The following is a 13,837-nucleotide window of genomic DNA, read 5'->3' on the forward strand; positions in this document are numbered from 1 at the left end:
CGTCCAAAGAAGCTGTCGGGGACTTCCGCCTGGGTGCCAATCACGTGAACACGCGACATTTGCGATGGCGGCACTTCATTACTCCAGTTCCCGGGCTCCACCCGCCCAGCACTCCACACGTCGCGTGACAACGCGGCCCGCAGCGACCTCCGCCCCGGCGCGCCTGCGCAGGCGGCTCTCGCGGTGTCTCGAGCTCAGCCCCGCCCACCTCCGCCCCCGCCCTTTCCGCCCCTCCCTCCCCCTCCGCCCTGTCTCTCGGCGGCAGCGGCGGTGGCGGCGGCTCGCGCAGCTTGTTGGCTCGCTATATATAGGGGAGAAGCGGGCGGACGGACGGCTGGAGCTGCAGCCGGTGGCGGCAGCGGCGGTGCGGGGAGCGGCAGCCGGTGGTGGTTTCCCTCCTTCGCGCGGGGTGGGGAGCGGGCAACGCCCCCAGACCCCTGAAGGGTCGTGGCTTTTTCTTTTTTTTAAAGGCGATTCTCGAGGTTTTTAGCTCCGGGAAGAGTGCCCCCTCCTCCTCCTCCTCTCACCGCTCCCCTGTCTACTCTTTCAGGATTCGATTTTGTTTAAAATTTTTCCATCATCTTGCGGTGCCTTGGGTCACCCACCGGGTGTTTTTTTTTTTTTTGGTTTTGTTTTGATTTTGTTTTCTCAGGGTTCCCCCCTCTTGTTTGTGTTGTGTGTGGAAATGGCGAACTCGGCAAATACAAACACCGTGGTAAGGACGTGGTTCGGTGGCCGGCGGGGGCTTCGTTCCGGCGGCACCAACGGCCGGAGCGGGCGGGGGCGGGGACGGCGGCGACACCGGCCTCGATACGCTCCTCAGCCGCCCGCGCGGCCGCCGCCGCCGCTTCCCGCCTTGGGCGGACCGGGCCGGGCGGCGGGAGGGGGGCTCCGAGGGCTCGCGGCGGCGGCGGGGCGGGCGGCGGCGGCGGCGGGGCCTGGGCTGCCGCGGGGAGGGCCGGGCCGCGGAGGCGGTTGGGCCGGGGCGGAGGGAGGGAGCGGAGCCTCCGCTTCCCCCCGAAGCGGGCCGGGCCGCTCTGGTTCGAGAGTGGCTCCCTGAGCAGCCTCCAAACAAAAACCTTGTCTGGGGAATTGGGCGAATCCCCAAGACCCACTGTGACCCGCTTGAATGCGGTGGGAAGGTTAATGGCTACTTTGGGGGTGGGTTGGGGGGGTTACTTTCGGGTGTTCCTGGCCTCTGTGCTTTGGAAACCTTCACTGGGGCCATTTTGTGCTTTTAAAACAATTTTTATTTTTTATTTTTTTTAAAAGGACCAAGGTTGAAAAGCACTTTTCTTGGTTCTTTCGGAATCGGTAAAATGGCGAAGGGGAAGCAAAACCCCCATTGTATCTTCAACTAGCAAAAGCACCAAGACAAACAAAAAAGCCTACAGTGGTCAAAGTGCCCCCGCTTTCGCCTTAAAATTTGCCTACTACTCGCCGTTTGCCCCTTTTTGGTTACTTGCGATCACGTAGGTTTGCAAAAAGCAGTCACATAAATAACCTTTTCAGTCACCAACGCAATGTGATCACTAATCCACCCGAGTCGCTTATTTTTATTTTGACAATAAAAACACGTTTTTGCCCGGTCCCAAAAGCCGCAGACAAGCCCGCGGCCGCCCGACACTGTACCGTTGGCGACTCGGGTCGATCCATCATGGCTGCGGCCGCTTACCCTGCTTTTCAGTCCCTGAGCCTTGTGGTCCTCCTCCCTTTGGCTGCCCTGTTTATATAGAGCCATTGCCGCTCTCTAATATAGACTCTGCCAGGATGGGAAGGTGCTTTTCAGGCCTACGTCACCGCCTCTCCATTTAAACACCAGATCAGGCTTTAAATAGTGAGAGCTGCTGCGAGCGGGGCTGGGAGGTGCGTGCTCCCGAGGCGAGAGGCAGGCGCGTGCCGAGCTTGTTTTATTCCTGGGTTTCTTTCTTTAATACGCAGCAAATGCGCACCTAACAGGGGCTGCTTTCAGAGCCCCAGGTTTTTGTTTCTGTGTAGCAGCTAGGATTTGCCTCCTTTGTTATGGAAAAATATTTCCGAATTGCTGTCCCTTGTGATTAATTTTAAAAAGAGAGTTTTAGATCTAAATCATTTCCATTGTATTCAAAAAGTGCCCCCTTATTGGGAATTTAAAAATGCTTCCTACAATAAGTGTTGGCTGCAGAGGATTTGATTTTGGTAGGAATATCTTGTTCATCAAGAGCAGGAAATATATTAGACATGTAAGTGCTAATATTTCATTTTGTTTTCTGCTAATAAATATTGGAAGACAGCAAGCGTTTAAAAAAAATAGGTTAGGATCTCAGGTCTCCACAGTACATATATGTGTAAGGGACTTGTGAGTAGTGAGAGTGGTGATTGGATTTTAAAAAATAAATTCTAACTGGGCTGTGCTTTTATAGCATTAGATATTAATATGTTTTCCAGTATAAAAATCCAATTTATTTTCCAATGTTGTGCATTTTGGGCTTAAAATTTAATTGCTATAATATAGTTATCTTTTTTTGTCAAAAGGATTATAAAACTTGAATCATTTAAAATAACACCAGGAGACTAAGGAAAGGAACCTTCTAATTAATTACTTGATAATGCCACTAATAGCCCTCAAGCTTACCAGTTTTTAAGTTTGGAATATTTGTAATATTCCAAATAACTGGTAATTGTGTGGACCCGGAATGTTGAAGGGCATTCTGTTCATGAATTTCATGAAATACTCTTAAAACTTCTATTAAAACATGCAATTAATTAATAATCTAGTTCTGTATTACTTTTTCAGTTAGCCTTGTTTAACTAAGGCAATTGATGTTCATTAAATTGGCCATACTTTAAAGTCTTACCTTCTAAAGTAAGTTTTAGGTAGTTGGTAAAATGACTATTGTATTGCATTTAATTTGTTTTGAATTTGTGAAAACCTATTATGCTTAATATGTGAAAAATGATCTTTTTCAAGTCTTTTATTTTTCCTTTAAAGCCTAAATTATACAGATCTGTGATTGAAGATGTTATTAATGATGTGAGAGATATCTTTCTGGATGATGGAGTGGATGAACAAGTTCTGATGGAACTAAAAACTGTGAGTTTGCCTCTTTGGGTTTTTAAATTTTTTTAAATTTTTGTGTTTTAGTTATACTTAGTTTTCAAAACATTCTCTTTCTCCTGAGAATAATCCATAAGTTTTCAATAGGATGAGCATTTGTATGTTGCAGGAGGCAGTATAGTTTAGTGAAGGTTGCTTGCTTTGGGCTCTGATTGCTTGGTTTCCAGTCCCAACTCTTCTCTGACTTTGGGCAAGCTATTTCCCTGTTTCAGTTTTCTTTAAGATGGGAATTAGTAGTATTTATCATGCAATTGTTTTGAGGGTTAAATGCAATAACGGGATAAAGTGCTTAACGTATTAATTAGGTATTATTAATGGACGGTGAACTTGCTACATTTATGGGCTAATTACTTGACATACGTGTAACAATTTTTGTTTTCCTTTTTCTTTTTTATGGTCTTAATGTATTTGTATACTAAATATGGTTTAAGTTGTGGGGATTGAATAAGTGCTTAATCAAAGAATTTCAAGCTCTTGAATCAAATTTTTTTTTGTCTTTTTAATTTTTTTAATGTGACATTCAAAAAATATGAGGTCCCCATATACCCCCCACCCCCCTCACCCCACTCCTCCCCCCATAACAACAACCTCCTCCATCATCATGAGACATTCATTGCACTTGGTGAATACATCTCTGAGCACCGCTGCACCTCATGGTCAGTGGTCCACACCATAGCCCACACACTCTCCCACAGTCCACCCAGTGGGCCATGGGAGGACATACAATGTCTGGTAACTGTCCCTGCAGCACCACCCAGGACAAATGCCCCCACATCACATCTCTTCCTCCCACTCCCTACCCCCAGCAGCCACCATGGCCACTTTCTCCACACCAATGCCACATTTTCTTCGATTACTAACCACAATAGTTCATGAATAGAATATCAGTAAGTCCACTCTAATCCATTCTTATGAATCAAATTCTTTATCTGAGCCAAATGTAAGGTTTCTTATATATTTTATTTGGGAAGTTGATTTTCTGTCTCTTGGATTTAAGCAAAAATACCTAGTTACTTTTATTTAGCATTTGTGTTTTCATGAACCATGAAATCAAATGGAATATTTTCACTCTCTTGTTTAGAATAGTGGTTCTCCAAGTGTAGTCTGGGGGCTCCCTCGAGTCCCTTTTAGGGGCACCACCAGTTTGGCCAAATGCCCAAGTATATAGAACCATAGCTTGTCCTTCATTCAGGTAAAATTGTGTTCTGTGAAAAAAAGTGGCCAGTTCAGCTTGCAACTCAAAAACACGAGTGCTATTTTGCTTTAAGCCATTTCTCCCTAAAAAATGTTATTTATATTCCCATGTAGTGGCTTTATTGTTATTCTTAAATGAATTAATAAATACTTAAAAAATTCTTTCTTATAATTTCTATTTCTGTAAGTGTAAATAGATAAAACCCACAAAAACGAAATCTCTTTTAGGTCCTGAGTAATTTTTAAAAGTGTTAAAGCTTTCTGAGAACAAAAAGTTTTAGAACTGCTGGCTTAGAAATTAGGTATTGAGCTCCTTCAGAGCTATGTATAAATAAGCAGTCACAGTTACTGAAAGCTAAGGAACATTTGTTATGGTCTTTTTTATCCTTTCAACTGAGGTGTGGAGGCAACAATTTAGCTATTATTTAAAATTAAATCTCACCTTTATTGTGATTAAATATGTCTTAGAATGTTTAGGTATCGGGGCTGTTTTTCTAGAGTTTGGAATAATCTGCCCTTGTGAAGGAAAGAACAATATGTAGTTTAAGTGAGACAAGGAAAGGTTTATTTTGAGTGAAATATAAGGGTTACTAAAAGTGAAGAATAGGTATTCTAAAAACACAAGTGAAAGAATGCTAACTCTCAGGTATAAATTGGGGAGAATAGCAATATAAATTGCTCAAACAGCATAATGTAACTTATAGATATGAGTAACAAGAGAACAAACTTAATATGATTCCTTAGTGTTATGTGGAATGAATATTTTTGCAATTTATGATAAATCTTATGCTTTTCCTTGTAGTTTTGTCAACTTATTTAGGAGATTCAATATGTTTAGGTGTAGAAAATAAGGCCCAGAGTAATTTGCCTTGGGTCAAACCATAGTCAACCCATGTTGTTGATTATGTACTCTGCTTTTCACAGGGGAAGTCTGGAGAATTCTTGTCTTTCTTACTGGCCCCAGCAGAAACAAGGCATTCTCTCCAAAGAGAATGAACTATCTTTAAGACCAAATAGCTCTACCCACTATTTTTGTTTTATTAGACTTTTTAGAATTTACATATGTATTTTGTGGTTGTGGCAGTGATTTTTAGTCTAAAGGTTAGTTTTGTAGGGATAAAAACAGTACCTTATTCAGCTTTGAATCTTTGGCTTCTACCACAATATGTGACGGGGTTGGCATTCAGTAAATATTTAATTGAACTGGTTAATAACGTGTGTTTCCACAATCTAACTGAGCAAGATTGTTGAACTTCTTTTTGTTTGTTTCTTTAATAGGTCATAATCTTCTATCCTGGGTTATAACTGGAGTTAAAAATAAAACTGTGAGACTAAAATCAATTTCTTTTAATTCTCTGTACTACATTTTTTCAGAATATCATTAGCATTTCTAGAACATGCCCTAGTTTTTACAGTTGGACAACTAGCACTGTTCTTGAACTTTCTGGGATGATGGAACTATTCTGTATCCGTGTTGTCCAGTTTTATAGCCACATGAGGGGCTATTAAACACTTGAAAGTAGCTAGATGAACCGTAGAACTGAATTTCCAATTTTATTTAATTTCAATTAATTTAAATCTCCACATGTGGCTACCAGCTACTATATAGGGACCATAAGGTATAGCCGTTCTTGGTAATCAAAGCTCACATTAATTTTACCTTTTGTGGTTTATAATGGACTTTGTCACTAACCAACTCTCCTCCATATTTGACCATCTCACAAATTTTTATCAAAAGCTTGCAGGAAGCTGTAAAGGATAAAATGGTGAATTATGTTTCAAATTAAGATGAAGTGATGAGTGCATGTAATTTTTTTTTTAAGATTTTTATTTTTATTTCTTTCCCCCCAACCTCTCAGTGTCTGCTTTCTGTTTCCATTTGCTGCGTGTTCTTTTTCCGCTTCTGTTGTTGTCAGTGGCATGGTAATCTGTTTCTTTCTGTTGTGTCATCTTGCTGCATCAGCTCTCCGTGTATGTGGCGCCATTCCTGGGCAGGCTGCACTTTATTTTGTGCTGGGCGGCTTTCCTTACAGGGCGCACTCCTTGTGCATGGGGCTCCCCTATGCGGGGACACCCCTGCGTGGCACACTCCTTGCGCATCAGCACTGCGCATGGGCCAGCTCCACACGGGTCAAGGAGGCCCGAGGTTTGAACTGCGGACCTCCCATGTAGTAGGCGGATGCCCTATATACTGGGCCAAGTCCACTTTCCGAGCGCATGTAATTTGACAGTTAAGTAAATTATGCAGGAAGGGAGATGGTAAAAAAAAATTTTTGGCCCAATTCCAGAGGTTATCTCTTGAACCATTAGGGGACTACTTTAATGTATGAACTATGAGAGATAGAAAAGGCATAAGACATAGTCCTGGTTTTCAATAAATCTATTTATATTTGACCATGAAGTGTGTTTTTTGGATTGGTGTTTGGTAATGGGTGAGAATGACAGTATAGAAATTCTCTTCAAAGTGAATGATAAAATCACCCTGGTTTTTAGATGGTGAAACCTACCCATTGTCTAAAAAGCAAGAAATAAAAAAAAAGCAAGATATAAAACATTAACTCTGTTTTCAATAAAGAAAAGAAGGTGAAAAGAGTGTTCTCAATTGGAAATAAATCTGAAATTCAGTAATCTGCTTGTAGATTGATTTTCTCAACCACTGCACTATTGACATTTTTGACCAGATAATCCTTTGTTGTGGGGACTGTTCTGTTCATAGTAGCTTATTAGGAGCATCCCTGGCCTCTACCCACTAGATAACAGTAGCAGCCCTCAGTGGTAACTACTAAAAATGTCTCCAAATGTTGCCACATATCCCCTGGACAGCATACTTATCCCCAATTGAGAACCACTGCTCTACATAGTCTAGATATTTGGATTATAAAGAATAGTCTGAGATACAGATGTGAGACATGTATTCAGGAAAGTACAGTGTTTGGTACTGCTAGAAAATAGGGTACAAGTTATAGTGGCAATAGGTAAGGTAATATGCCATACATATTAAGGAGCTTTGTCTTTAGGTATGGTGCCAGTTAATGGGTTAACGATCCACTAACCTGCAGTTTGCATTGAAAAGCATTAGTTTAGACTTTAGAGCAGGTGTTCTCAAACTTTAGCATGTTTTAGAATGACCTGTATAGCTTGTTAACACAAATTGTTTGGCTCCATTCCCAGAGTTGCTGATTCAGTAAATCTGGGGTGGGGGCCTGAGAGTTTCCAGATGCTGATAGTTCTGGGACCTCATGTTGAGGACCACTATTTATAGAGGATAGATTGGAAGGATAAGTTTCCACTGGAATTTAGACTCTATGAAGATAAGGGATTTTTGTTGGTTCACTGTCTGTTCTCAGTGTCTCTTAAGAGCATCTGGCATATAGAAGACATTCAATAATTTGTAGAATGTATGGGGGTTGTTGAGGGAGATCAATTACTACACTTTGCAGGACTGATTGGAGGAAAGGAGTTAATTTAGGGCCATAATACTAGGGATAGATTGGAAAAATGCTTTGACAAGGAAATTGACAATGATGGTGGGGTATTGGGATGGATTCTCCTAAGGTCATTGATTAGGAAGCTAAATTTTGTTATGTTTTGTTTTGGAAGGGGGAAAGAGATATAGAATATTAGGGTGATAGTAGAGTGTTTAATATCAGCTAGAAGTGAATTTAGAGGTACTCTAATTCAGTTTAGCATTTTAAGATGAGGAAAATGCTTAAGAAAGATAAGTAATTTGGCCAACCTCAAAGCTATTTAGTGGCCAAAACCAGAATAAATGTTTTCCTAACTTCTGGTAAAATGCTTTATTTATTTATTTATCTTTTTAAAGATTTACTTTTTAATTATTTCCCTCCCTTTTCCCGTGCCCCCCCCCTCAATATCATCTGCTCTCTGTGTCCATTCGCTGTGTGTTCTTCTGTGTCTACTTGCATTCTTGTCAGGAGGCACCAGGAATCTGTGTCGTTTTTTGTTGTGTCATCTTGCTGCATCAGCTCTCTGTGTGTGCGGCACCACTCCTGGGTGAGCTATGCTTATTTTTGCGCGGGGCTGCTCTCCTTGCAGAGTGTACTCCTTGCGTGTGGGGCACCCCTACACGGGGGGCATCCCTGCATGGCATGGCACTCCTTAGGTGCAGCAGCACTGCACATGGGCCAGCTCATCACACAGGCCAGGAGGCCCTGAGTACCGAGCCCTGGACCTCCTGTATGGTAGGCGGACACTCTTGTGAGTTGAGCCACATCCGCTTCCCAAAATGCTTTATTACACAATTAAAACCACCGCCACCAATAATAATAACTAACCTTTATTGAGCACTTTATGCTCATCTTCTGTGATAAATGTTTTACATGATTATTTATTCAATCCTTATAGCAACCCCATGAGATATTGTTTGGAAGCTTTATATATTGGGCTTGCCAGGAGGATGGTTCCCCTGGGAAATTCACCTTTAGTTTACTTTTTCAGTAAGCTGTCAGACATGTGCTGGACTTATTACTTGCATGTAAATACAATGCTAGTGTTTCTAGACTGGTTGGAGGGATAAAAAAAAGGTAAAAATCCATATAAATATGACAAAGGGAGCTTCCTGAAGGAGCTGATAGAAACTTCAGGTGAATTAGGCATTATCCCAAGAGCAGATCCTGGAGAAGAAATAAAAAGCCTGAGTGTGTGTGTGCTGTGTGCTCTTAATGGTGGTGTATTTGTATACAAAATTACTAATTTAAGTTTCATTTGTATTCTCAAGGAATACTTTGTGACTTTCTTGGGCAGATTCTTATTTGGTTGAGGCTCTAGATCAAACACCCAACCTGGTAAAGAGGAAATGGATTAAGGAGGGTGGAATATTTGTAGATATTTTCTTTTCATTGCTGGCTTTTTTCTATCATAGAACCTATCCTAGGGTGAGATGAGAAAAATGGAACTGGTTAAGCAGAAAAGGGGTATTGTTAGCTCTTGTCACACTGAAAGAAGGAAAGAAATAACAAGAAATGTAGAAAGCTGGGAGAACCTCTGAGACCATCAGACATTGCTGTTTTTCTTTACGTAGGCTTGAACAGATGAAATGTTGGGCTTATGTAACATGGGGATTGCCTTTATAATGTTTCTCATTGTTCTCATCAAGAAAGGATGAATTTATGTTCTGTTTATTTAAATAACATAAAATTCTGTGTTAAGGAAAAATTTCCATAAAACCTTTAATAAAAGGTTTTGATATTCAAAAGGATATTCTTTGATTACTAAATATTTGCCTATGTGAAAATCTTTGGTAAATTCATGTTCACTATTGTTAACACTTGGGTAAGAATTAGAGATTAGCTGATTTTTGTAGCTGTATCAGTTTTGAAAAATGAAAGAATTTTATAAACAGAAATACTGATAATAAGCAAAATATGTTTTACCCATATCCCCAGAGTCATTGTCACTTAGGCATCTTTAATGTTCTTTACCTTAGTTATGGGAGAATAAGCTAATGCAGTCTAGGGCAGTAGATGGATTTAATTCAGAAGAGCAGCAGCTTTTATTGCAAGTCCAGCAGCAGCATCAACCCCAGCAGCAGCAGCATCACCATCACCACCACCATCAGCAAGCTCAACCACAGCAAACAGTACCGCAGCAAGCTCAGACCCAGCAGGTACTTATTCCTGCATCCCAGCAAGGTGAGACAGGATTTGTTTTCCTACTTACAACTTAGAAATGGAATCTGTCCTTTTGAAAGAAAAGAAATACTGATGTTGGCAGTCTGAAAATTCAATCCTGTAGTTTGTTTTTTAAAAAAAAATTTTTTATAGTGGCAGATGTATAATTATCATTTATTTCATATCTAACAGTAAAATTTTAATTCTGAATTCAGATGTTACTATAAAGATTATAATTGTTTTATGGTTAATTTACAATATCAACAAATAATTGTAAGAAAAAACAACTTACTGAATAAAGAACATTTAATGATGATATGGTTCTAGGGAGGAAAGAATCTTTAACAGGCTTTAGCTGTATTAAAGTGCTTTCTTGGGAGGGAGCTGATGTGGTTCATTGGTTGAGTGCAGGCTTCCTACGTACTAGATCCCAGGTTCAATCCCTGACCCTAGTACCACACACACACAAAACAAATTTCTCTTGGGACTATTTAAAGGTTTTTACAATTTTGCTTAAGCACAGTCATTACAAAGGTAAAGCAGAGGATATATTTTCCTTATTAAAGCATAATTTTGAATATCTAAACAAGTCATAAGTTCCATACCATAGTCATAAGTTCCATTACTTTCAAAAGCCTGCACATATTCATTGTTAGTTGTTGAAAAGCAGTAAATCTTGAATTTATCACAGAAAAGAAAGTGGTAGCAAGATACGGTACTTAATAAAATGCTCTAACCTGTAGTCTAGATGATAAATGCTTGTAACTCTGTTGATTTTTCTGAAACAACTGAGTAATGCCCTTATTAGCAAATGAAGCCCATTGGAGTCCTGTATCTGGAAGAGAAGACCTTGCAACCTTTTCTTTAATTTCCCCTTCTGCTTCGTTATGACTTGCATACCCTGACCACATTTAGCTGTGGGCTGTGTTTTAATATTATCTGAAGGATGATGCAATCTTGAGTCCTTCAGGGCTGGTGTGGTAGTTTCACACCCCCTGTAGTAGACACATGCTACCTGCTACAGAGCCTCAGAGTGCCCCCCGCACCACCCACTTGACTCCAATCCCACGGTAATTTATCTAAGTCTAAAGTGGACCAAATTAGGTTTCTTTAAGTAAAGAGTGGATATGTAACATATCTTAATTTATATAACATGGTTTACAGGTAAGAAAAAAATTGTATCCATTTTACATTGTGCTCCTCAGGACATATTATAGATAGTATTTCATTCAAGCCTTATAATCTGTTTTGATGACTCTTCCTCCTATTGCCTTCAGGCCTGGCAGTAGGATTTTAGGTCATCATAAATTAAAATTTGATTTTCTTCACTCAGAGAATATTAGGATAATGGGATTATCTATCTGTTCTCTGAAATTTGCGGAATCAAACACATAGCTCCTTTTGCCTTTAGCAGAATTATCATAATTTCTGTTTTTTTTCCTCTGTCAGTTGAGAAAAAGATTATGTAGATAAAAACCAAAAAACTAGTTATAACTTTTTGAGCTAACTCTCAACTCATTCTAGCAGTGGTATCATCAAAACAGTTAATGCTGAGTTACTGGATAAGATTAACTTGTTTGAAATTTTCCAGTGTATTTAAGATTGTATAGAAATATATATGTCTAGGTGTTAAAGTCCTGCAGTGTGTAACGAGTGAACTTAATGTGTTTCAGAGTTCACTTGTATACTTAGATATTGTCACTCAAATCTTTATTCATTGATGTTTTCAAGTACAAGTTTGGGTATATTACAGCTGTTATTTGCCATAGGAACTTAAAATGTTCTAAGATCAAAGTTTTGGGTGCATTTCATTGCAGAAAGTGTAGAAACATGAAAAAAGTTTTCAGTATTGTATACTGTTCTTGTGATTATGGAAGAGCTTCATGGTTCATTATTTGTGTGTGTATTTGTGTTTTTTTGTAGCTGCAGCACCACAAGTTATTGTTCCTGATTCTAAGCTGCTACAACATATGAATGCATCAAATATGGTAAGACTCAGAGGTTAACACTTTGTTTGGCTAGAATTATTCTGAGCCAAACTGTGATTATTCCTATGTGTATAGCGTGTTAACTTGAAGTTTATTTCAAGATTTGAGCAAAAACAGTTGTTTTATTTAGTTTACCGAACATTATATATAACAGCAAATGTAAGGTTCAGTTTAGCATGATACTCATACATTGTGGTTCATAAAGTTATGCAATTTTCTGTTGAAAATACCAAAAGAATTTGATGCTGTGTGGGAGCCAATTCATCTTCTCCTGTTTTGAGAAGGGGTATGGTATAGAGTGGCAAGTATAGTTCTGTTTTAAAAGATCCATTTTAAGAGGTTTTGAAAATAAAAACGAACTGTTTGGATAGATTAAGATAGCTATTTTTAAGATTCAATTTTTTAAAAATTTTGGTCTTCTTTAACCATTGTGTAGCAAAAAGTTTTATTACAATATGTAAATTGGTACCTTAAAATGCATTTTAACCAGTTGAGTTTATTATAAATTTGACTTCTGGTATTTCTGAGGGCTAAAGTAAAACTGTAAATTGAAATAATCCCTTCAGGTCATTAGAAAATATTTATCTATTTGGCTGAATTTTTAAATAAAACATTAAAACAAAGACTGGAGTATTTAAAGGTAAAAATCATTATTTTTAAAAAGGTCTCAGCATACTCGCAATGAACTTTCTTATTTTTCAGGTCCAGTTTTGTTGTTTTTGTTTTTTGTTTTTTGTTTTTTTTTTACCTAAAGGCAGTGTTTTAAAAAATCACTTCAGCTGCGTGAGTGACAAGTAGTGAACCATAAGCTCATTTGCAATTTTTAAGCCAGACAGGAAGTAAGGCTCACTTGTAGATAGATGACTTCCTTCTATACCTATCAGCCTCACAAATTCATACCTTGGAACAATTGCAAATTTCTACATGAGCTTTGCATTAACTAGACAATTAGTAGAAATTGCAATTTTAAAATTCACAAATATCAAGGATTTCTATTTGTACCTCTAGTTCAAGCGATTGGAATAATTTCTTTTGCATGTCAAATCACAAATTCCAAGCTTATTTCTCATTTTTTATTATTTAAAAAATTTCCCTTTAAGTCTAAGGCCTAAAATTTCATTTTAACACCTGCCTTTTTTTAAAAAAGTATCACCTTAAGATCCATATTGTAGTTTTGTTTATTAAGATAGTTTCCCAGGGAATAATTTGCATTATTTTAAAACAGGAATTTTGTTAAACTCTTACGCAGTAGGCCCATCTATTTTTCAAAGAATTTTAAATGTTGTAAAAAACAGTTCTAAATTAAAATTGTTTTGAGACTGGGGCACAATCAGTGGCCCATTGCTTACTGATTGGTTAGATCTCATTGGTTCTAAATAGCATGTGTATTTAAACAGATCAGAAGTCAGAAGCTTCATTTAATTAACGTTTTAACATTTATAAATATTTTTAACATTTTACTTTGATGTTTTCAGTCAGGGTTTCCTTTATGCATTTTACATTATCTGAAACATAACCAAGATAGGCTTTTTTTTAAGATTTCTTATTTATTTCTCCGCCCCCCCCCCCCCCAAATTGTCTGCTCTGTGTGTGTTCTTCTTTGTCCGCTTATGTTCTTGCTGGCAGCACTGGGAATCTGTGTCTCTTTTTTGATGCGTCATCTTGCTGCGTCAGTTCTCCATGTGTGCAGCCCCACTCCTGGGCAGGCTGCACTTGTCCCCTCCTTCCCCCCACAGGGTGGCTCTCCTTACAGGATGCACTCCTTGCACATGGGGCTCCCCTACACGGGGGACACCCCTGCGTGCACAGCACTCCTTGCGTGCATCAGCACTGCGCCTAGGCCAGCTTACCACACAGGTCAGGAGGCCCTGGGTTTGAATCCTGAACCTCCTATGTGGTAGGCACATGCTCTTATCAGTTGAGTCAAA

At 39.3% G+C, this 13,837-nt stretch overlaps 1 protein-coding gene and 1 non-coding gene across 3 annotated transcripts in view; both read left to right on the plus strand.

Moving 5' to 3' along the window:
• Positions 1-235: 235 nt before the first annotated feature.
• The window catches only part of GTF2A1 (general transcription factor IIA subunit 1), a 33,010-nt gene continuing 19,408 nt past the window's right edge, over positions 236-13,837 (plus strand). The window contains exons 1-4 of one of the 2 annotated variants that reach the window (XM_004470898.5): positions 236-715; positions 2,972-3,073; positions 9,738-9,942; positions 11,845-11,909. In XM_004470898.5, the coding sequence (XP_004470955.1) occupies positions 686-715; positions 2,972-3,073; positions 9,738-9,942; positions 11,845-11,909 (402 nt within the window). In that variant the 5' untranslated portion in view covers positions 236-685. Of the gene's footprint in view, positions 716-1,636; positions 2,223-2,971; positions 3,074-9,737; positions 9,943-11,844; positions 11,910-13,837 lie in introns of those variants that run through there. The other variant, XM_058292828.2, reaches the window with a different exon arrangement.
• On the plus strand, positions 11,171-11,314 carry LOC111767190 (small nucleolar RNA SNORA79). Its single transcript, XR_002799078.1, has one exon. It is a non-coding gene; the product is annotated as a small nucleolar RNA SNORA79 (small nucleolar RNA).

The sequence above is a fragment of the Dasypus novemcinctus genome, chromosome 3, assembly GCF_030445035.2.
Source record: "Dasypus novemcinctus isolate mDasNov1 chromosome 3, mDasNov1.1.hap2, whole genome shotgun sequence".
Classification (NCBI taxonomy): domain Eukaryota; kingdom Metazoa; phylum Chordata; class Mammalia; order Cingulata; family Dasypodidae; genus Dasypus; species Dasypus novemcinctus.